Below are 25,282 nucleotides of genomic sequence, written 5' to 3' on the forward strand. Positions count from 1 at the left end.
TCAATTTCCTATTCACATATGACAGCCGATGGTTCAGGGATAACTTGGGCATTGATGTGGCATCAAGCAGACTGAACTAGCATTAATTTTCTTATTTGTCTGTTATGTTTTTATGTCTTTTATCAGCTTACGTTTTATCCTGGAGAAAATAAATTTCATCAAAATGTTTTATGAATCTTCTGTAATTTCGTAACTAGTGAAGTTGCAATTGATTTATTAACATAACAGAATCCTTCCATTTCTTTTTGCAACAATATTCAGACAGGCCGGTCTGTGATTGGGTTCTTTTGCAACGTAAGGAAGGGGTTCTACTTGAAAAATTTTATCCAGAATATTACCAATGATTTCGTTCATTAACCACAAGTCCTCAGACAATGGAGTGTTTCCAAAATGGGTTTGGAATCATTTTAGGAGATAAATATTCCCAGCTGAAGCGAAGGGTAAATAATTTTCTCGGTATTGTGGGTTATGTGAAATTGACTAAAGTTTCGTTCACTAACCACAACAAATCCTAAAACAATGGAACGTTTCCAAAATGGGCTTGGACTCATTTTAGGGGGTAGATATCCCTAAATATCTTTCTCGGTATTTTGCGTTGTGTGATATTGACTAAAGTAGCTGAGATATAGCTGAGAACATAGAATTACCAGAACTTCATCTGCACTGTCTTACAAAAGACTTAAGAGGAAAATGAATGCTTTTAGTCCCTGGCCGTGGAATGGGGGAATGTGTTTCGCATGAAAATATAGGTATTACATCCCACGCGTTTAAGAGTATAAAGCGGGATGAAACGGCATTCAGTGCTAATTGAAGAAAAAATGACAAATTTTTTTTAAGTAATTTGTATTTTTCTTAACATACTAACTCTTGGTCTTTACATATGGGTCTTTACATATGCGATTAACTTTCCAATATGTAAAGACCTCAGGTTTGTATGTTAGGGAAAATACAAATTATTTTAAAAATGTGTCATTTGTAGTTTAAGGTTTGTGCTTGTTTGTTTGTTTTGTGTGTGAACTTTTGTCACATACCTAGTAATATTTTTTTACATCCACAAACATTAATATCCATATCGCCGAAGAGTAAACGAGAGAAAGGGCGTGAGGGCTAAAAGGATATTGGGACGAAAGGGGCCAGTTGATGAGGCATGCTTCTCCCTCCCCTCTGACGGGGGAAGACGAGAAGAGGGTTGATGGCTCTGGGGAAATTTCTCTTGAGGGGGAAGTGGACTCAGCAGAGAGGAAAAAATAAAGAGTCAGGCTTCTGAAACCCAAAGGAATTGCTGAGATCTTGTGTTGAATTGCAGACGAAGAGGCTGCTTAGTTATTAATAAGAAAATGAACCTTCTTAAAAGTTTTAATGCTTAGTTTGGCGTTAAAGGAGAGGGCCACTTATCAGTTACCTGTTTGTACTTGACAAAATTATGACAGGAGTTACTGCACTATGTTCTTCATGGAATACATACTGATACGAGAAACCTTAATATAAATAGTTTTCCCCACGGCCGCCAGGAGACCTGCACCGAGCGACCCCCATAGCGAACGAGCGAATCAAAATTCCGCATCTGAGGTTCGGAATTCTTCCATTCATCCCCAGCACTACAATGCCGCTCGCACGCAAGACGAGCCCCGAACATCAACATGGGAGAGAAGGCACTGCCCGAGATGACCTGCCCCGGGCAGCCAATCATAATTCAGCACCAAGCCAGACCCCCTATAAATACCGACCCAAGCGCCTTGTTTTTCCAAAGCCTTAGAAGACTCCATCCGGAAACAAGGACACACAACAGTACATACCGACTCCAAAGGAGCAATCCTCGTTCTCAAGGCAACAAAACCCAAAGAAAATGTGACACTGATATTAGCAATCAAATCAGTGGCCAAGTCACATCAAGCTGCCGGCAGGAGGATCGTACTCAACTGGATTCCTAGTCATGTGGGGATCCAGGGAAATGAAGAGGCCGACATCCTAGCCAAAAGTGCTCTCAGCTGCAGCACAGTAAGCATAAATATGCAGCCATCAATCACGCAACTAAAAGAAATGGCAAAGAGATATATCAGACTTCAAGAAGAAAGTGAAGTGCGACAGCACTATCTGCAAAACTCAAGAACGGCCAAGTGGTACGTAGAAGTCACAAACTTCAAGCCTCACGACATAACAAGGCAAACCACGAGAAAACTCTCTGTCATCACGCATAGGCTAAGGCTAGGATACCTATGCAGCTGGCAACTGATTGGGAATGAAGACAGGCCATGCCAGTACTGTGACCGAGTGGTGAATCAGCCCCTCGCACACTACCTTCTGGACTGTCCAGAAACGCAAGATCTCAGGTCGAATCTGACCGAAAATGAGCAGACACCGGCACAGATCACTAGACATATCTTAGATAACATAGGGACACATGGGAATCTCCTGATGTCCCGCCCACCACCCAAAGTAAAATAGCAAGGGGTACAGCAAAAATCTTCCCATTTCTGGCCACAAGCCTCTGAAAGTATATATATATATATATATATATATATATATATATATATATATATATATATATATATATATATATATATATATATATATATATATATATATATATATATGTGTGTATGTGTGTGTGTGTGTGTGTGTGTATGTATGTGTATATGTATGTATATATATACATATCTATGTATATGTATGTATGTGTATGTATATATGTATATATACTGTTAAGTAGGTGTGGGTAGACCGCTGTATACGTATGTATGCATGCACATATATGTGTACATGCTTATATGGGCATGCATACATCTTTGCTCTCTATATATATATTTTCAGGTTTTTGGCAATCTCCTGGCATTCTGCCCACCTCCCAGGTGAGAGAACACTCCCCCAGGTCAAACAGTAAGTGGGACACCAAAGACTACCCTTTCTGGGAAAGAGCCTTAGACTCTATAAATATATATATTGTTAGGTAAGTGTGTGTAGTTGTTTATATACTTATATATGCACATATGTGTGTGTATATGGGAATATACACATTTTGGCTCTGTATATATACATATATATATTATCAAGTCTTGGCAATCTTCTGATGTCCTGCCCATCTCCTCAGGTAAAAGAATACTCTCATAGTTAAAACAGCAACGGAAACCCATCTCTGCGTATGAGTTGTTACCTTTATATATATATTTTTACAAAGGTATATGGAGGTGTTCACTTATGCATACATGTATAGCATGCGGGTGTGTGCACACAGGGGTATTTAAAACTCAGCTCCATATATGTATGTGTGCATGCTTATGTGTATATTTGTATGTATACTGTAGATATATGAGTATATAGGAGTGTGTATACATATATATATATATAATTTTTTTTTTTTTTTTTACACTACCTTTCCCTCAGACATAAGCTCTCTTCCTTTTCCTTCTCAGCCCTCTCACACTAGGCTGGGACTCACTGCTATAAAACTTTCTCTCCTACTGATGGGTACCGTAAGGTTCAAAGGGGTTGCAATCCTGCCTGTCACCCTCTTTCTTTTTCACCAACTAACAGCCAAAAGCACTGTTCTTTGTATTTTGACAGATAAATCCAGTTACGGGCTGCTCCAGGAGCAAGAGCCCGTGCCAGCACAAGGCTGGCTTAATCTTAAACAACAACAACAACAACCTTGTTTTTCCAGATCTTTCTCAACCACGTCCAGAGGATGACCAACAAGATGGTCGAAACATGTCGACGGTACCACAACCTGAAGTAGAAGAACCTGAATCCAGACCACGAAGGATTCCATGGATTTCTGACTGAATATTTCAGTAAAAGACTTCCCGCATTCCACACATTATCCTTTTCCAATATGAATATTGGCCAGTTGCTGACCAACATCGCTGAGCCTGAAAAACGAATTATAAGGAAAATAGAAAAGATTCTGTAAAAGATAAATTCGCATAATACAGCCATCCTTTTTATTATTATTATTATTATTATTATTATTATTATTATTATTATTATTATTATTATTATTGAATTACCGCAGTTAAAAAGTTAAGTATACCTTAGTTTAACCAGACCACTGAGCTGATTAACAGCTCTCCTAGGACTGGTCTGAAGGATTAGATTTATTTTACGTGGCTAAGAACCAATCAGTTACCTAGCAACGGGACCTACAACTTACTGTGGAATCCGAACCACATTATAGCGAGAAATGAATTTCTGTCACCAGAGATAAACTCCTCTTATTCTTCATTGGCCGGTCGGAGATTCGAACGCCTGGTCAGCGGAGTGCTAGCTGAGAAAGGAACCCACCCTGCCAATGAGGAACTAAATTACCGCGGCGATATTTTCTACATCTGCTACCAATATTGCTGACAGTGATATTTTCAACATCTGCTACCAGTATTGCTGACTGATATTTTCTACATCTGCTGCCAAGATTGCTGCAATTTCTGCTACATTTACTACAATTAGCCGAATTTGCTCAGATCTGTCAAATGAAAAATCAAACCAATTTGCTTTTTTAAACATCATCATATAGTTTAAAACTTTATCTTCTTCTTTATATTCAACTTGGTAATTCTAAGCTGGTTGTCCGCGGTGAGCTAGCCTATGGCAATTGACGTTTTCCTATGTTATTTTACCTGCTGAACAAGAATTTAAAATAATATTTTGTCGGTCGGCTGTAACTAAAATGTAATTGACCCTTGAAAACTGCACATCTGTACCAGTGGGTCGCACACAGCTCAAGGGTAAATTACAGTTTAGCAGCAGCCGACCGGCAAAATATTACCTTAAACTCTTGTAAAGCAAGCAAAATAACATAGAAAAGGGTCAATTGCTATAGTATATCTCCACTGCACACTATTCGAAGCTTTCGTAAACGGGAAACAAAACATTACCATTTCCGCTTTCAACTTGGGTGGCCTCTATAGCAGTGTTTCTCAACCTTTTTACCTCAGGGGACATCTATGAATTAACAGAAACTTTGGGACGCACCTTTGATTTTAATATGGACAAAATACTTATGAAATCTGAATTTATTGTAAAGTTTCAGAGACTTTAGGTTGCTGGTACTGTAATACTTTTTTCCTGAGACGATATTTTACTTTTTTTGTGCATAGCGTTCAAGCATGTTTTAAAATATGTGTTTTTTTACATGCCGCATATTTTTATTTTCTTTTAATTGTCTTTTTCCTCATTTATTTCCTTTGGGACTGCTTTTCCTGCTAGTGCTCTCGGATCTATAGCAGTTGGGGTTCATAGTCTGTATAATAATAATAATAATGATAATAATAATAATAATAATAATAATAATAATAATAATAATAATAATAATAATAATAATAATAATAATAATTATTATTATATAATTTATAATAGTAGTAGCAGTAATAGGAAAATAATAGATATGTATTCTAAAATAACCATTTATTTTTTTAGATATTACATTTTGCATTTAAGTATCCTAATGAGAAACCTGTGCTTGATGAGAATTAGCAATTTTGTGAATGTTAGGACTTATATGTGATAAACAAACTCTCAACTCTTCATCAATAGATTTGATATCAGATCTACTTTTACATTTAATGTTAGTTAGTACAGAAAATCATTATTCACAAAGATAAGATGTGGAAAACTGCAATAAAACCGTTAATGCCTTGTTTGCTATTGAAGAATATTCTTCTTTAACTGAAATCTAAAACTGATCGATGGGCACCTATTTATGCTTGATCTTTAATCCCCGATCAGTAGATATAGCCCCCTCGAAGTAGGTTCCTTCACGTGTTGAGGGGGTAAGGGGCCCTGGCTTTTCTTCTTCGTTCTTACGAAGAATAAGAGCCCGGGCCCTGACGGATCACCTACAAACCTTTCGATTTAAATGGCGTGGATATTTTCACTTTCGTACAAATTTCTTGGACCTGGTAAACAGGGAAAGGTATCATAGCTGGGATTGGGTTTATATCCGAAGCTAAATAGTGAGAACCGTGGCAGGACCATCAACTGCCCGATAATGTTCGGACCTGAGTTTTCAGGCGGAACTATTCTACGGGACTGGACCACGGATTCCAGGGGGGGGTCTAGTTCTGGGAATAGGACTCTCGGCATTCTGTCCGGTTTGCCCATAATGTGATTAGGGTGGGGATGATTGTATTCTAGTAATGCTCTCAGTCCTATCAAGCGGGTTGGCTTACACTTGAGCCACTCTAATCATGTTGTGCCATCCCCTTTGGGGTAGGGTAGGGATGCAGACATTTGGGAGTCGGTTCTCACTTGTGCCATTAGTGGAGGAATGAACTCCATGAAAGGCTGATGATATCTCTTTAAGGTTTTCAGGTTTACTTTTTTTTTTTCAATCTTTATGACAAGTAAGTTTAAGGATTTGAGTACCCCTGGACCCTTTGATGGTAGCGAATCGGCACGGTTGACAACCATTGGAACCTCATCTGACAACGCTTCTTTAGAAAAGTCAAAACAAATTCAGAATGCAATAACACTGGAACCATATGCTCCAGTACAAAGGAAACCAGTAAAAAGTAAATACCGTCTTGACCCAACCTTGATTCACTTTGACTCCCTCTTTGGGAGTGACAGTTGGTCAAGGTTTCTAACCCAGAAACTGACCAGAAAATATCAGCACTCAAGTTGGAAAATTATTTATTAAGCAGACACTCTACGACTGAAATGCCGTTTAGACAAATAAAAGAAAGACTTGGCTTATAGAGGCCACGACAAAAGTCAATCTGAAAATTATTTATCAATAAAAATATAGATAACATAAATATAAAAATAAAAAAACATGATACTATGAACAGTATTCAGGGTACTATTGTACTTCCTGATAATAATAACGAGCCAGTTGAAAAGCAAATACTGTTAGACTCACTTAAAAAGAGAAACCCCAAAGTACAGGATTGCGAACTATGTGATCTGCCAAGTAAAGAAAAGAATAAACAAGTCTTAAAAATCGCAAAAATAAAATTTGAAGGCCAAGACCTACCTCAGAAAATAAAAATTTTAGGCCAAACCAGAGAAGTAAGACCATACGTCCCAAAGCCGCTACAATGTCAGAATTGCAGTAAATATGGACATGTGAAAAAATATTGTCGAAATGAACCTGTATGCGCGTATTGTGGATCTGAAGAACATGCCACACAATGGAAGTGCAGCGAACCAAAGTGCATAAACTGTGGGCAAAACCATCATGCAAGATCCAAAGAATGTATGTACTATATATACAATACAGAGTTGAATATATTGCAAGAAAGAACTGGAATGTCTGTAAAAGAAGCTAAATTAGAATTGAAAGTAAGAGGAATTCAAGATCCGTCTAAGAAACGTACATATTCTTTAACAACAAAAACCAATAATGAAACAAAAATGCATACAAATAGAAATAACGGAGCACAGAAAAGTAATTCTCAGGAAGAAATTAATGCCTTAGAAATAAAATCTACAATGGTAAAGAATAAAGAAACAGGGACAAATGATATGGATAACATTTTATCCAATTCATTTGAAATATTAATGCAAATAGAAACAACACAGGAGGATGCTACTACAGAAATAACAGAGGAGGGACCTGATAGACTGGAAATTAAAGATAAAAAAGGCCATTGGAAAAGAACACCACCCAAAACAAAGAAACCAACAATTGTTAGAGAAACGTCAGTCAAAACAAAAACAAGAGATATGAAGAAAGAACAAAAACAAAAACTAGTTAAGAATATTCCATTATCTCCTAAAATAATAGTAAAACCAATGGATACAGATATCCAAAATACCGAAGAAGTAGGAGACAATCATACCTTAGACAACAATGAATATGTCAAAGGAGAGGAGATGACTCCATCACCAATAATTGACACAACAAGAACAAATAAAGAAAGAAATATACATGACAACTCTTGTGGATGTAATGATTGTTTCATTGCATTGTGCAACGATAACAAAAACATAACAAAAGATGGCTTAACAAACGTTATAAGAAACTTTATGAAATATAGAAAAAAAGAAACCACAGATTTGAGTACCCATGAAAAAGGTTGCATGTGCGTTGAGCACTTAATATATTATAAAGAAAAACAAATGAATGTCGTAAGAAAATTATTAGAAAAAATCCAAATTGATAATACAAAAAAAAGAGAGTAAAACTCGACCGTTATAATAAAATATTTTCAATAGCTATATAATACAATGGAACGTAAATGGTCTGCAGACCAGATTACACCTAGGAGAAATACAACGATTACTAAAAGAATACGAACCTATGATATTATGTTTACAACATGTCAAGAAAACAATATCAACAATAGGTAAATATACCTTAGCATCTTCATCTAGAGAGGAAGAAGGAAATTTAGGTACTGCTATATATGTACATAACAAAGTATGTTATGACAAAGTACCTGTAAACTTTAATGATCTGCAAATATCGAGTATCAGAATACGAATAAAAAACGATAATTATGTAATTTATAATTTATACAACCAACCCAATAAAAATTATGACTTAGACAAACTTAAAGAGTTACCTAATAACACCAAAGAACCTATATTAATAGTAGGTGATTTTAATGCCCACAACCCGATGTGGGACTGTAATTGTACAGACTCAAATAGAGCAGGGAGTAAAATAGAAGAATTCATAGATTTATATGACATTTGCTGCATAAATGACAACGAAATCAACACATATTTTTCTAAAACACATGGAACATTTTCCTCAATCGACTTAACTCTATGTACAACAAAAATAGTAGATAGATTAGATTGGAATACAGTTGATGACCTGCATACAAGTGACCATTTCCCAATATTAATTTCATTTTTACAAAATAACCCCACCAAGCATGTCCTCAATATAACATTTATAAAGCAGATTGGGAGCAATATGAATTCCACACTAGAGATATCCCACCATTTGAATATTCAAAAGACCACAATAAAACTAATAAATTTCTTGTTGATTTCATTACAAATGCAGCTGATAAAGCAATACCAAAATCCAAATCTCATCCAACAAAACACAAAGTCCCATGGTGGTCTGAAAAACTAACAGAATTAATAAAAGTAAAACACCAAATTGGGAGACGATTAGATAATTTGAATAGAAAATTCAGTAAAATAAATAAATCATTACCGATATTAGAAGAAAACTTACAAAAAACTGACTATATTATTATTAGAAATTAATACATTAAAACCTCTATATAACAAAGTATCTGCAAAATTTAAAAGAGAAGTAATTCAAGGAAGAATCATTTCATGGAGAAAATATGTATCAGATCTCTCTAATAATACTCCCATACAAAAAATATGGGAAAAATTTAGGAAAATAAATGGTACCCATGTTAAACCACCTAGACATGCCATAATAAAAGATGGGAAAAGAATGCTTGATCCTAAAGAAATAAGTAATGTAATAGGTGAAAGTTTAGCAAAAGTAAGTAGCGACAAAAATTTAGATGAGCATTTCCAAACAAGGAAAAATAATATAGAGTTAATAACAATAAATTTTGAAACCATAGAAGATATTTATTATAATAGAAAGTTTAATATGGATGAGTTAGAATTTGCATTGTTGAACAGCAATAAATCTGCCCCTGGAGGTGACAGTATTTGTTTTGAAATGATCTGCCATTTAGCACCTTTGGCAAAGGCATACTTATTAGAGTTTTATAACCACTTATGGCTTCGAAATTTATTTCCTAATGAATGGCGTAAAGCTATAATTATTCCTATCCCCAAACCAGGAAAAGATCCCAGTAATGTAAACAATTACAGACCAATTTCTTTAACTAGTTGTCTATGCAAATTACTAGAAAAAATGGTAAATGCTCGACTAACATGGCACATTCGAGAAAACAAAATTTTGACTCCCACTCAATTTGGATCTCAATGTAACAGATCGACACTGGATTCTCTATCTAACTTAGAAGATCACATACGAAGAGAATTTGAACGAAAACAAATTACTATAGCCGTGTTTTTTGACATTGAAAAGGCATATGATACTACATGGAGGTATGCAATATTAAAAACGTTACATGAAAATAACATCCGTGGACATTTACCTATGTTTATCCAAAACTTCTTGACAAATCGCAGTTTTCAGGTGAGAATTGATGATGTTCTGTCTAGAACATTTCCTCTTGAAAATGGTGTTCCACAGGGAAGCGTCCTTAGTGGCAAGCTGTTTACTTTAGCAATCAATGATATCAGTAATAATCTACCTATTGGTATTAAAAGTAACCTGTATATGGATGATTTTGCCATATATTATTCAGCATCTCGAATAAAACATGCAGAACGAATAATTAATAAAAGCATAATAAAAATAGATGAATGGGCTTTATCTGTAGGCTTTAAATTTTCCATAGATAAAACCCAAGCAATCATGTTTTATAAAAATTAAAAGTGGAAAAAAGGAGAAGAAATAGACTTGAAAATCAGAAACCATAGTATACCAATTGGCCAAACAGCAAAATTTTTAGGATTAGTATTTGATACTCACATGAACTGGAAAGCCCACATAACATACATGAAATCAAAATGTAAAAAGCATTAAACCTAATTAAAAAACTATCAAACACTACTTGGGAGCCGATAGACATACCCTTACTTTATTGTATAAAGCAACAGTGCTGTCTATCGTTGATTATGGAAGTGAAATATATGGCTCGGCATCAGACGCAACGCTGAAAACGATAGACCCAGTTCATAATGAGGGCCTTAGAATATGTTCAGGAGCTTTTCGATCATCACCAACATCATCTTTACAAGTTGAATGTGGTGAACTACCTCTGTCTCTCCATAGAGAGCTAGTAACAATGAAGAGTGCTCTGAGAATTCAGACAAATGATTCTCAACCAAAAATTATTTGGATTAAGAGATGTGTTTATAAACAATCATCCACCTTCTTTCCCAATTAGGGCTAGAAGATTGTTTGAGTCACTAAATATGTATATACAATTGTCTGTAATGTTAAAATTGCCTCCTCCTTGGACAATGAATAAAATGAGAATTTGTACACACTTGAAATATTTATCAAAAAATCATTCATATACTCCAGAATACCATAGACAACATGCAGCAGAGCATATAATCCGAAAAGGTCCACATTACGCAATATATACTGACGGATCTAAGTCACAATACGGAGTGGGATATGCCGCGGTATCCCAAAACAAAACGTATCAGTTCTCTCTCCCAGACAAAGCTTCTGTATTTACAGCTGAGTTATGTGCAATAGTATCAGCCATAAAAATAATAAGAGAAGTCTCATATAATAATTTTGTAATTTATAGCGACTCGGAAGTGCTATAGAAGCTATTCAAAGCTATAATAAAAAAAATAATATTGTACAACATATAAAGTTCTCTCTCCATAAATTGTATAATAAGGGAAAAAATATTGAAGTATGTTGGATCCCTGCCCATGTAGGGATTAAGGGAAATGAAGAGGCTGATAAAGCAGCTAAAGAAGCGGTCCACATGACAAGAACAAATGTAGACATCCCTATCAGTGACTATACAAGATATATAAAAACAGTCCTTGTAAAAAAATGGCAAAATATATGGAATGAAGAACCTGAAAATAATAAATTAAAACAGATAAAATCCAGTGTTGGAAAATGGAGTTCATCATATCAGAGAGAAAGACAAGCACAAGTAATTCTGACACGTCTTCGAATAGGCCATACTCGTTTGACACATGGACACTTAATGAACAGTCCATGTGGCCCTCTTCCCAAATGCCCAGATTGCAATGTGCCGATAACAGTTAAGCATATACTGTGTGAATGTCCAAAATATAATCTGCAGCGATTATCAAATTTTGGAAATAGACCGATAGAAGAAATTTTGTCAGAATCTTCAACGTTCTCAATAACACCCATTTTAATGTTTATGAGAAGCTGCAAATTAATTGGAAAAATATAAAAAAAAATCAGAATAATGAATTTTAAAACAAGTAAATTTTATGATTTTACCTAATTTATTTTGAATTTTTATATACCTTTTTAGTGAGTATGTATGGAAGCATGAGTTTAAATGTATTTATTGTGTGAGTGTGTTCCTGTATGAAAGCGTATACCTTTTTACAGCTTTTAATTTCATTTTCATTCATCATCATTGACAAGTGACTTATTAGGTCCCAGTGCTAGGCTTCTAGCCTAGACTTGTCATTCCATCCTGATCCTTCGGGCCAGCCCTATGAGAGCTGATGGTCAGCTCAGTGTCTGATTAAACTATTTTAATAATAATAATAATAGTAGATATAGCGGCCAGCTCTTCCTCTTCTGTTAACGAAAAGCCAACGTCCTCGGTAGAAATATCAATGAAAGGGTTGCGAATCCAGTCGTACTGCTCGGTGTTTATTGAGGGAAAGTAATAATTCAGATTACCTTCCAGAGTCGCTAAATGATCCACTATTAAAGGAATTAAATCGTCTGAATAGCATTTTCTCAGCAAAGGAAACATTTCCAAACAGCCTGAACTTGCTTTTCTTTTCCAAATCACTATTTTTTTCTGGAATGCTTTGATTCTGTCGGCAGATGAGAGAAGATTTTCATTTCCACTTTGCATAGACATGTTCAGATTATTCAAGTGTTGAAACATATCAGTCAGATATTCCAATTTTGATGCCCAAAACTCACATTCCAAAAGTCCACAAAATTTACTTTTATTTTCTTTTTTTAAAAAATGCCAGTAGTTCTCGCGAAGTTCAAGCACACGACAGAGTTCCTTTCCTCTTGACAACCATCTCACTTCTGTGTGCATTAGCAAGCGAGTGTGTTGTGAATCCATGTTTTCACAAAGTTGTTCAAATATGCGAGCCTTTACTGGTCTAGTCTTGATGAAATTTACCATTTCGACAACTTGATCAAAGATCTCTTTCAATTTAATACCCAGTGTTTTTGCCATCAGGACCTCTCTATGCAAGAAACAGTGAGTTGTTATTATTTTGGGATTCTTTTGCTTTACAAATGATGCACGACCTTTAATGGAACCCACCATTGATGGAGCTCCATCAGAACAAATTCCAACACACGACTCCCAGGATAAATTCCATTTCTCAAAATAACTATTCAAAATAAGGAAAATATCTTCACCTTTAGTAGTGGTCAGCAATTCCTTGCAACAAAGATACTGATTTACTATTCTATCTCCATCAATAAAGCGAATATAAGCCAGTAGTTGCGCTTTGTTACTTATGTCTGTTGATTCATCAACTTGTAGCACAAAGTATGCATCCTGAAGTTTATTATGACAAAGATTTTCCTCAATATCGGTAGACATTTCCAGAACACGCCTATGAACAGTATCATTTGATAGTGGAATTTTACTTAATTGTTTCTCTTCATCATCTCCTAACATAGTCTTCACCATCTTTCTGCAAGCGGGCAAAATAATAGATTCAGCAAGAGTATGTGACTTCATCTTTACGGCAATCATTTCCGATACTTCATAAGATGCAATTTGAGCTTTTTGAGACAACGTTACTCTACTTTTGAAAGCAAATGCTTGCTTTGTTTGTTGCTCAAGTGGTCTTTTGAAATAATTTAAGTCTTTTCCTTGAAGACTGCAATGCGATCTTTGAAAATGTTTACTTAATTTACTAGGAAGCATCGACTCATTTGACATTTTGCAACCACAAACGAAGCACAATGGGAGAGGCTGATTTTCATCTCCAGCCCACGTGAAGCCAAAACTTAAATAACTTTTGTCGTATTTCCGATTAGGTCTAATCTTAATTTTCTTATCTGGACACTTCACTTCACTCGAAACGGTTTCATTATTAGAATTAAGTTCCTCACTGGTACGTTTCTTGCCTAAAAATCTGTCCATTTTATGGGTAGTCCACCTGGTTTTCTATTATATAAAAAAGTCCACGAATTATGATTCACTGAGTATCTTGAACGAGACCTTTGAAGAGTAATGTAGCAGCAGTTAGGTATCTATTGACTGACTGACCAGAATAGCAGATGCCCTTGCTTTTAAACAGGACACGGAGGTCATCGTTACGAATCAAAAAACCGCTTTGACATGTCAGCCACCATATGGTGAAGTCATTAACCTAGATTATAAGTCACTAACCTGGATTGCTGCACTGGTTAATTCTATGGCCAACCGACCTCAAGGAAAATTGGGTATTAGCTATGTCCTTTCATCCACTGCACTGACCATATGGTGAAGTCATTAACCTGGATCCACAAATATGGATTACTGTACTAGATTAAGCTTAGTTTATTCTGGTATCTGGCCTCAGGGGAAATTTGGTATTATTCCTGCTTTGCTTTTATGAGAGAAAATCAGAGATTAAGAGCGACAGGCAGCTACTGTGGCTGAGAATCGATGGATAATGCAGGAACTTAAGAAATTATGTTGACAGAAGAATATACTACTCTTCATCACAACAATTCTACAATTTAATATTCAAGTATCAGAGAGAAAGAGAGAGAATCATGAAAAAGAAAATGTAAAAAAATCTACCAAAAGTAATAAAAGATTAAGATTGTCAGTTCCATTTCAACCACGAATGTAACTGAAGATTTCGTAGAACCAGTCAAAAAGTACTGGAAAAAGGACTGGCTCTTAACACATTTTTTTTATGGAAATTCATATATCGGCAATAAAATTATTTTTTTTTCCGATACTGAGGTTAAGGATGAAATAATTAAGAATATAAATTTTCATTTAGCAATGAATTTTGCAAAGCATAAAACAAACACATAAACTTGTGTGAAAGGTGTTCGTGAAAGGAAAATGTGTCCAGTAGCCTTAAGAAAAAAAAAAAACTGAGGTTGTCATTTTCGGCTAAGCAACTACTAAGAAGATTAGCAGGATAGAAATTCTTAAAGAATAGAGGCCAGTAATGACGGATTTAAACCCCAAGGAAATGAAAGGGAAAGATCAAGGAATTTACCTTACCTCCTTTCTCTCTGAGAGAGAGAGAGAGAGAGAGAGAGAGAGAGAGAGAGAGCCCAGTAATGTGATTTAAACCCCCAATGAAATGAAAAGGAAAGATTAAGGAATTTATCTTCCAGTTTACAATGTCAAATATCGAAGACTTGACTCAGACATAGAAACACATGCTCGGTGTCTGCAAAATTTATGAAAATAATAACAGATATTTTAAACATTAGAATATAATTTTCCTATTCCTTGGGGCGCACCTGAGCACCTCACGGGGCGCACAGGTTGAAAAACGCTGCTCTATAGGTTGCCATGGCAGAATGGCGCTGCATGCCTTATCTGCATTTTTAAAGATTCCTGGCAAGCTCGTATGTTCTGGCAAGAGGTAATTACTTTAAATTCTTGTTCAGCAAGTAAAATATTTCAGGAAAACGTCAATTGCCAGTCTCTCGCAGCTCTCACTAAGTGCAGAAAACTGGCAGCTGCTGATTGGTGAACCGAAAGCTAGCGCATGCGTGTTAAGGCTTAGAATCAGTGAATGAAAAGTGCCTTTGGAACAGCTCCCACTATCCATTTATTCGCCCTTCTTTTTACGCTTGTATTTCGTGTTCCAAATGACATATATAACAGGAAATACAACAATAAGGTACCCAAACCTTTTCCCAAGTTATTTACCCCACCAAAAAACCCTGAATTCCCAACAGGTCCCCCTTACTGTTAGCTATTCTTGAAAGGGTTTTACCACACCAGTTCTAAGATAATTTACAGCTTAATTACAGCCGAGCGACAAAATATTACTTTAAATTCTTATTCAGCAGGTAAAGTTCTATGGAAAAACGTCAGCTTTCAGCCATAAAGTTTCAGACTTTATATTCCTCTTTGTCTTCAGCTTTACCATTTTATCTATGGTGTTGCTGTTTCCTATCAGCCCTCAGTCATAAAGTTTCAAAGTTTATCTTTTTATTTGTCTTCAACTTTACCATTTTCTCTGTGGGGTTGCTGTTTCCTATCAAAATGGGGTTGCTGTTTCCTATCAGTCTTCAGTCATAAAGTTTCAAACTTCATTTTCTTCTTTGTTTTCAGCTCTACGATTTTCTCTAAGATGTTACTGTTTCCTATCAACCTTTTGTCATAAAGTCTCAAACTTTATCTTCTTTGTCTTCAGCTGTGCCCATTTTCTATATGGGGTTGCTGTTTCCTCTCAGCTTTTAGTCATAAGTTTCAAACTTTATCTTCTTCTCTGTCTTCAATTTTGCCCAATTTCTCTATGGTGTTACTATATCTTATCAGCCTTCAGTCATAAAGTTTCAAACTTTATGACCCTGTCATTTAACATACTGTATAATAATTTGTTCTCTAATAAGCTAAACATGTTTTCGTGCAAGGCAGGATCATTAATTCTGTCGGCAGGATCATTAATTCTGTCGGAGTAAACAGCGGACAACGAATGGTTCCATTACAGCAAAGGAAATTAGCAGATGATTGCAGCGTGTCCAGAGTTAATTGAGTAAATAAAACGTCAGTTGCTAATAATAAGACCACAAGATTCAAATATTCGCGCAGTTGTTCGTATTTCTTTGGTGAGAACTTCCGGAAAAGAAATTGATTCTGTATTTACATGGGGTTTGCTCAGGGCTGTTCTGACTTTGTTCAGGCATATCTGCGGATTTCTCTAATAGTTATATACAAAAAGAACAGACTTTTTTGTTTATAGCTTTTCAAATGAGCTCCAGCATGATATGGTAACTTTTAGTAAGTACACTCTCTCTCTCCCCCCCTATATATACACTCTCTCTTTTCCCTATATATATATATATATATATATATATATATATATATATATATATGTATGTGTGTGTGTGTGTGTGTGTGGGTGTGTGTGTGTGTGTGTGTGTGTGTGTACACACAGTTAGCACAGAACAGAATGTGGTGCTCTGAGTTCCTATGTATAATACCATGAGTGCCACAGGAAATGATTGCTTGATTGAGTGATATATATATATATATATATATATATATATATATATATATATATATATATATATATATATATATCAGAGGTGACTCAATAACTTTTTCGGTATTTTCAAACAAGTATAATTCTGTAATTTAATTCACGCATGTTCAGATTTGAATATATATAGGCTACACAGTGAAGATGTGTGGCTATTTTGTGATCATACATATGTGTAGGAACCTGTACAAAAGCAAAATACGTTTTTCTCCTTCTTCCTACCCACGCACACACACACACAAACACGCATCCATACACAAATAAACACACATAAACGAACACACACGTACACACAAAATACAACCATCACCAGAACTGTTTCCATGTCTTTCAGAAATTGTTGCTCACTTCACATTATTCTGCGAAAGAAATCGGTAACGAAAATGAAACACCATGCTTTGCCCTTGTTCTCTTAATGAATGAGAACCTTTGACTTCCTGTTTTATGGAAATATTACCCTTCTCTTCATTAAGCACCTGCTCTTTTATCGTCTCTTTCCTCAGATTTGAAAACTTGCATCTCATCAATATTTCACCCATAATTAAGTATTAGCGTGCTAGTCAATTTTCATACTCAATTTTCGAACTGTATTCTGACTCCAGTTTCTTAACAGCCATTAAACTAATCATTATTAGCATTATTATGAAATGGAATATGAAATTTAGGCCAAAGGCCAAGCGATGAGACATCTGAGGTCATTCAGAGCTGAAAGGCAAATCGAAAGTGAAGATGTTTTTAAGATGTAACAGGGGAAAAACTTGTCAGTTGCACTATGAAACAATTGGTAGGAGAGGGTGGAAAGTAAGATTCAAGAAAGATAATAAAAATGGAGGTACAGTAAAATTAATGAAAGGGGTTGCAATTAGGGGTGAAGGGACGCTGTAAAGAACACAAAGTAACAATTGTTGGGAGAGGGTGGAAAGTAAGAGGAAAGAAAGAGAATATGAACGGAGGTACAGTAAAATGAATGAAAAGAGCTGCAGCAAGGGGCCGAAGGAACGCTGCAAAGAACATGAAGTAATGTTTACAATGCGCCGCGTGAACCGCACTGACAGCACTACCCCACAACAGGAACCAGCATTTTTATCGTTGGTGTTGTCCTGCTACTACTTACGACGAGACAAGAGCCAGAAGAAACACAAGGAAATCCTCGGACTTACCTGAAGGATTGGAGTCCGGACTGGGACATCCTCACGGACTTCCGCTCTGTACTCTGACTCCGAGAACTCCAGCCTCGGGAGGCCAATGATAGTCCGCCGGTGAAGATGACGATGGAAGCGACGAAGAAGACGACGATGATGCTCTTGATGACCTCGTCGAGGGATTCTAGGGTAACTTGTGTCTGGGAGTCTGCTTCCTCGTCCAGAGCTTCCGTTGAATACACCAACAGCTGCAGGAAAACGGAAACTACAACTTGAGTATCCGTCGCATTGCGGTAACATTTCGTTTTGTAACCCTTATGGGTTGCTTCTACTGATACACCTCAAAACACTCTTGTTCTTGGAATGATCTTAAGACTGAAACGAGAGAGTTTTTGTACATAAATATCCCCTACACTGTTATTATTATTATTATTATTATTATTATTATTATTATTATTATTATTATTATTATTATTATTATTCGGAAGATGAACCCTATTCATATGGAACAAGCCCATAGGGGCCACTGACTAGAAATTCAAGCTCCCAAAGATTATGGTTCTCAGTAGGAAGTAAGAGAAGGTAAAGGGAAACAGAAAGAAGAGATCTCATTAAAAAAAGAAAAAACTAAGTTAATGGACAAATTAACACAGTACCCATAACGTGGATGACATTGGATGATATTTTTCCACTAATCTGGATTTATAACAGGACAGATGCAAGTATTTTCAGATGATTTATAACGACATCAATCTTTATTATTATTATATTCCTGTCTTACTGTCCTTCAAAGTGATTACTGGTTAAAGAGCCTTGTGATCCATTCTTCAACTTCGCACAGGGCGTGCAAGGGAGATCACTGCTACTGGAAAAGGGCAATTATTTCATATTTTCTTACTGTTGTTTGCTTATAAAGAAACAACAAATTAACACACAGAAACTGCCTGAAACACTATCTCCTCACAACCTCACTTGTCAATGAAATAAATGAAGATGCTTGATTAGGACATGAAATGTTCAAGCCAAGACGCGATGCCCTTCTATCCTAAAACAAGTCACCTAGTAGTTTAATAATTTTTTTTAATAGTTTTATCTATTTATCTATTGATTTATCAATTTATATTTTTCCCCTTTCTGATAACTGATCTCTTTTCTCTGTATTTCATCTTATCCTTTGTAACTTTTTCAAATGAACACCGTATTCTTTGGAATTTTGAATTTAAAGTCAATGGTCCCTGTGGTCTTGTTCTATATGAATAGGGGCTGATCTTTTGAATAATAATAATAATAATAATAATAATAATAATAATAATAATAATAATAATAATAATAACCTGACTTGCCGTTGACAACTCGATTATTTAGTCAGAGATAACATCCTGTGGCCTTGCATTAAATAGCCTGATTCTCGTAAAACCATATTACTCAATGTATTACTTCCATTCTTCTCATCTTTTGTGACTCACGAACAACAAGCATTTTCTTACCCACAATCTCTTACTCAGTCTAGCTACTAAGGTTAAATTTTGTCTTCCCTTGGTAAATATACACCTACTTATTCTGCAGTGCTGCAATGTTCAGTTTGTTCCCAGTTATCGTGATTTAATCTACACTTTTCCGCAGGATTTGTGAATGCAAGAAGAGGTCCAAAGCATGAATGTAATACATAATATGGAAAAAACTAGAGAGAGACACACACATACACACCTCTCTCTCTCTCTCTCTCTCTCTCTCTCTCTCTCTCTCTCTCTCAAAGCGGGAAAAATCGTTATTATACCAATGATTTCTGTCTCAATAACCACATGAGCTATTTAGCGATACAGGCACATAATAAAAAATAACTTCTTAGATGATTTTATAGAAGTATTATGTGCAAAGAGTTCCCTTGTGTACAAATCCATAATGACATTTTCTTCCCAAACAGTGATATGTAAAAACAAGCTCATGGGACAAAAATATATATCAGTGATTACTTAACCCAACGCGATACCTCTGAAGTCAACATTTTGAGGCACATACTGTTTATTACGGACAAGGGGATGAAACTAATCAAACGGAACAAAAGGGCGTTGCAAGGTTTATCTTCAAGATAAAGTAAGTGAGAGCTTCACACAAGTAACGAGTTTTATTTTTAAAAATTCAATTTATTCTACCTTAACTAATGATGAATGGAATCTGCTGATGTTTAATACGACAGATGTAACTCAGTATAACAAAATGGGATATTATGTAACTGACTACAAAAAAAATTTATAATAACTAATATATGGCAAAACTCATTCCTAGATAAATAGAAGCACATTAGTGATTTAGATAGTTTGACGTATATATATATATATATATATATATATATATATATATATATATATATATATATATATATATATATATATATATATACATTCACACATTGCCACAGGTGAAAAATAGGAGACAGGGTTTAGGTCCTGACCGATTTCGACTTTATTTCAAAGCCATTGATGAAGGACTGACATAGAGTATTAGAAGCCACAAGTATATATACTACAGGACAGTACTGATGAACATACACAACCGTTAGAGACTACATATCCACCCACAGGCCGGTGTCAAGGTAGGAGTGGCCTTCAAAACTCATTTGGCTAAAAATCACGATATACTTTCAGGAGACAATACTGATAAACATACAGACCATAGGCGACATCAGATCCACACCTGACAGGTGTCAGGGAAGCGGGGTTTGGAAAATCATAGCACTGCTGCCCCCGAACTGTGTTTACAAATATGGTAATCTTATTTCCATTCATCTCTACTGCCTCCCTTCAAATTTAAACAATTTACAAATTTCTTTTGATATTAAAGATCATGTTTATACATCCCTTGACTGATATTCATATCATGGCTCTAACTTTCTTTTATAAAGCTAGATTTAATGATATTCCTCTCCAGTGCGTTATTAGAATACACAATACTTTTTGCCCCTTCCCAGTTGATAGCATGATTGTTCTCACTAACATGTACAAAAATACCACTGTTCCCTTGCATATATCTAGCACATTTTTTATGCTGTCCTATTCTCTTTTCCAGTGCTTTACCCGTTTGCCCAACATAAAAGTTGTCATAAGACTTACATGGAGTTTTATATACACACCCTTTAGTATTGTCGGGTGAGTTCTTGATAAGTACATGTTTCATTGCTGTCAACTGGGAAGGGACAAAAAGCACTGTATATTCTAATAACACACTGGAAAGGAATATCATTGAATCTAGCTTTATAAAATAAAGTTACAGCCATAATATGAATATCAGTCAAGGGAAGCATAACCTTGATCCTTTAGCATCAAAAGAAATTTTTAAGTTGCTTAAATTTTAAGGTAGGCAGTAGAGGTGTGTGGAAATACGATTATCATATTTGTAAACAGTATGGGGACAGCAGTGCTAATGAGTTTTCTAACCCCGCCTCCCTGACACCTGGTCGGTATGTTTATCAGTATTGTCCCCTCAGAGTATATTGTGATTTTTAGCCAAATGAATTTTGAAGGCCACTCCTACCTTGACACCGGCCTATGGGTGGATATGTAGTCTCTAACGGTTGTGTATGTTCTTCAGTACTGTTCCTGTAGTATATATACTTGTGACTTCTAATGCTCTATAGCAGTCCTTCGTCAATGGCTTGGAAATAAAGTCGAAACCAGTCAGGACCTACACCCCGTCTCTTATTGTTCACCTGCGGTAATGTGTGATAAATGAACCACCTACAAAAGTGATTATAATTTTATATATATATATATATATATATATATATATATATATATATATATATATATATATATATATATATATATATATATATATATGAGTGAATGATTGAGTGAGTGAGTACGTGTGTGTGTGTGTGTTAAATCGACTAAATCACTTATATGCTTTCTTGATGATGAAATGAATTTTCTTATATACAAATTATAGACTTTATATATATACATGTATATATATATATATATATATATATATATATATATATATATATATATATATATATATATATATATATATATTATTCAGTTACATTCTATCCCATTTTGTTACACTGGAATAAATTTTTCATACTGAACGGAAGTAGATTTCAGAAAGTACTGTCACGAGGCACAACAGTAACATAACAGCTAGTTAATATACCTCAAAGGAAGTCACAGAGTCAATTCGATACATGGAAAGAAAACATTCATGTGATCTACTTGTGAAATCATTCTTTTACAGTAAGTGCGAAAAAGTATCAGCGCTGCACAGCTATGTTTGAGTATAGGGATTTACTCTTCCCATACCGAAAGGAGTCAGTGAAGAATAACCCCTGCATAATGTATGAATAATTCAATCCTCTCCAGTAGGGCGCACACATCAGTAACAGCAAACGGCATATAATCGAGCGAAAAGTTAATATTTTGATACCTTTGATAAATGCACTAAAATATCAGTTTAATGATAGTAATGACAGTAATACAAACAGATTTTTTACGAAACGATTCAATATTCAGTCGATCTAGAAATTTACTATCATGTATAACGGATCAGATGAGTACATTACTAGGCACGATGTGATGTCCGCAAAATTGAATTTGATTTTTATAATTACTGGCTTCAAATTAGAGTAGGTTATCTCTGTTTCTAATTTTCGCTATGGCACCATCCTGTAATATAATTTATTCATTGACATAATTTTCCATATAAAACATGAAGCAACCTAGATTAAATAAGACAAATCTTCAATCTCTTACACCAGGACTTTAAATATGCTCTTGATAAATTGAGAAGTGCAGGTTACTGCAACCTATTATTTACAGCCTACTCCAAACAGACGTAAAAGTGAATGAAACGAAGTAAATTCAAATTTTAGTTTGGAAGTGCACCAAATAACTTTGAGTTTTTGAAATATTAATTCAGTTACTCACTAAGGCTACATCAGCTTCAAATAAATAAGTTAAAATTTCAAAATCTCAGAGTTCTCCAGTGCACATCCAAACTAAACTTGCTTCAAGCTCGAATATAAGATTAGCAACAAGAAGTAGCTGAATGATTAACTAATACCAGTACTGAAAACTACACAACTGACATCAAATCCTCCAAAGATTTGTATGTTCAACCAGTTGGACCATATTTCGATAAAGTTAAAAAAATTACAATAAAAGAGAAGTCTTGTATTGCGAGTTTTTTCAGAAACTGAAGAGTGATTTTTAAAGAAGTAAAATTCTGACCAATTCCAATTTGGTTAAGAAATCTACACAACTAACACCAAATTCTCCAATGATTCGTATGTCCAGAGAGCTCGACCGTATTTTTATAGAATTTTAAAAAATGGCAGAATAAGATAAGTCTTGTATTGTGAATCTTTTCACGTGAACATGACGATGTGTAATTGAAGATTATTTTGGAAAGAAGTCAAATTTTTACCAATCCCAAATTGCGTAACGAATTTTGAAAGGGGTTGATGTGATTGGCTCTCATGCCATCCTTCTTGCTAGCGTTTTGGTGTTTGTGGCACTATGAGATGCCCAAAAAAAGGGTGGGCATTTCCCTTATCACATACGTCTCCATATCGTTCATATGATTTCCATTTCATATGCACAAATGCTTCCTGAACGTTGTATAACGAATCTCCGTTGGTCTAAGCTTGACATGGGATGGAATATAAAAGTCAGGCCAAAGGCCAAGCTCTGGGACCTATGAAGTCATTCAGCTCTGAGAGGGAAATTGAGAGTAAAAAGGAAAACCTCACAGCTGCACGATGAAACAATTGTTAGGAGAGGGTGGAAAGCAAGATGGAAGAAAGAGTATATGAACGGCGTTATAGTAACAGGAATGAAAGGGGTTGCAGCTAGGAGCCGAAGGAACGCTGCCAAGAACCATAAGTAATGCCTACCGTGCACCGCGTGAGGTGCACTGACAGCACTAAACACCTACGGGACTGATCTTAGTTTTTGTGTTCTTGTTGCTCATATGACTTATGGAACTGCCATGTCATTTGAGATGAGTAAGGAACACATTCTCCTCTAGACGCAGCTGGACTATCAAGTGGGAAGCATGGCGGACGGATTTTATTTACCAGGATGAAAGACAATGTGCTTCTTAGTGAAGTTAACAATTTTAATGTCCCGTATCAGGGCAGTCGTCTAAATCTTGGACAAAAAACGGAGAATATTAATTCAGTAACAGATGAATGATTATTAACTTTCCTGGGAATCCCAGATACCTTAATAGTTCATACATTTCTATAACAATATCTATCTTATTAATGAAGATATACGTATGCTAACAAAATGGCTACAATCTTGACGAGAAATACAGCTTCCGTGAGTAAAATGATTAATGGTTTCCAAAGATGCTGATTAAGTATGAAGGTTTCCATAGATGTTGCTCAAGTATGAAGGTTTCCATAGATGTTGCTCGAGCATGAAGGTTTCCATAGATGTTGCTCAAGTATGAAGGTTTCCATAGATATTGCTGAAGTATGAAGGTTTCCATAGATGTTGCTCAAGTATGAAGGTGTCCTTATATGTTGCTCAAACATGAAGGTTTCCATAGATGTTGCTCAAGTATGAAGGTTTCCATAGATATTGCTTAAGCATGAAGGTTTCCATAGATGTTGCTCAAGTATGAAGGTTTCCATAGATGTTGCTCAAGCATGAAGGTTTTCATAGATGTTGCTCAAGCATGAAGGTTTCCATAGATGTTGCTCAAGTATGGAGGTTTCCATAGTTGTTGCTTAAGTATGGAGGTTTCCATAGATGCTGCTCAAGTATGAAGGTTTCCATAGATGTTGGTCAAGTATGGAGGTTTCCATAGATTTGGCTCAAGTATGAAGGTTATCATAGATGTTGCTGAAGCATGAAGCTTTCCATAGATGTTGCTCAAGTATGGAGGTTTCCATAGATGTGGCTCAAGTATGAAGGTATAGATTGATGTTGCTCAAGAATGGAGGTTTCCATATATGTTGCTCAAGTATGAAGGTTTCCATAGATATTACTGAAAAATGAAGGTTTCCATAGATGTTACTCAAGTATGAAGGTTTCCATAGATGTTGGTCAAGTATGCAGGTTTCCGTAGATGTTGCTCAAGTATGGAGGTTTCCATAGATGCTGCTAAAGTATGAAGGTTTCCATAAAAGTTGTTCAAGTATGGAGGTTTCCATAGATGTTGCTCAAGCATGAAGGTTTCCAAAGATGTTGCTCAAGCATGAAGGTTTCCATAGGTGTTGCTGAAGCATAAAG

The 25,282-nt window shown here is 35.6% G+C and overlaps 1 protein-coding gene across 1 annotated transcript in view; it reads right to left on the reverse strand.

Annotated features, from left to right (window-relative positions):
• The window catches only part of LOC136837888 (uncharacterized), a 269,555-nt gene that overhangs the window by 190,234 nt on the left and 54,039 nt on the right, over window positions 1-25,282 (reverse strand). Inside the window, exon 2 of the mRNA XM_067102772.1 lies at window positions 18,060-18,289. Within this exon, the coding sequence (XP_066958873.1) occupies window positions 18,060-18,289 (230 nt within the window). The remainder of the gene's footprint in view (window positions 1-18,059; window positions 18,290-25,282) is intronic.

The sequence above is a fragment of the Macrobrachium rosenbergii genome, unplaced genomic scaffold, assembly GCF_040412425.1.
Source record: "Macrobrachium rosenbergii isolate ZJJX-2024 unplaced genomic scaffold, ASM4041242v1 13875, whole genome shotgun sequence".
Lineage (NCBI taxonomy): Eukaryota > Metazoa > Arthropoda > Malacostraca > Decapoda > Palaemonidae > Macrobrachium > Macrobrachium rosenbergii.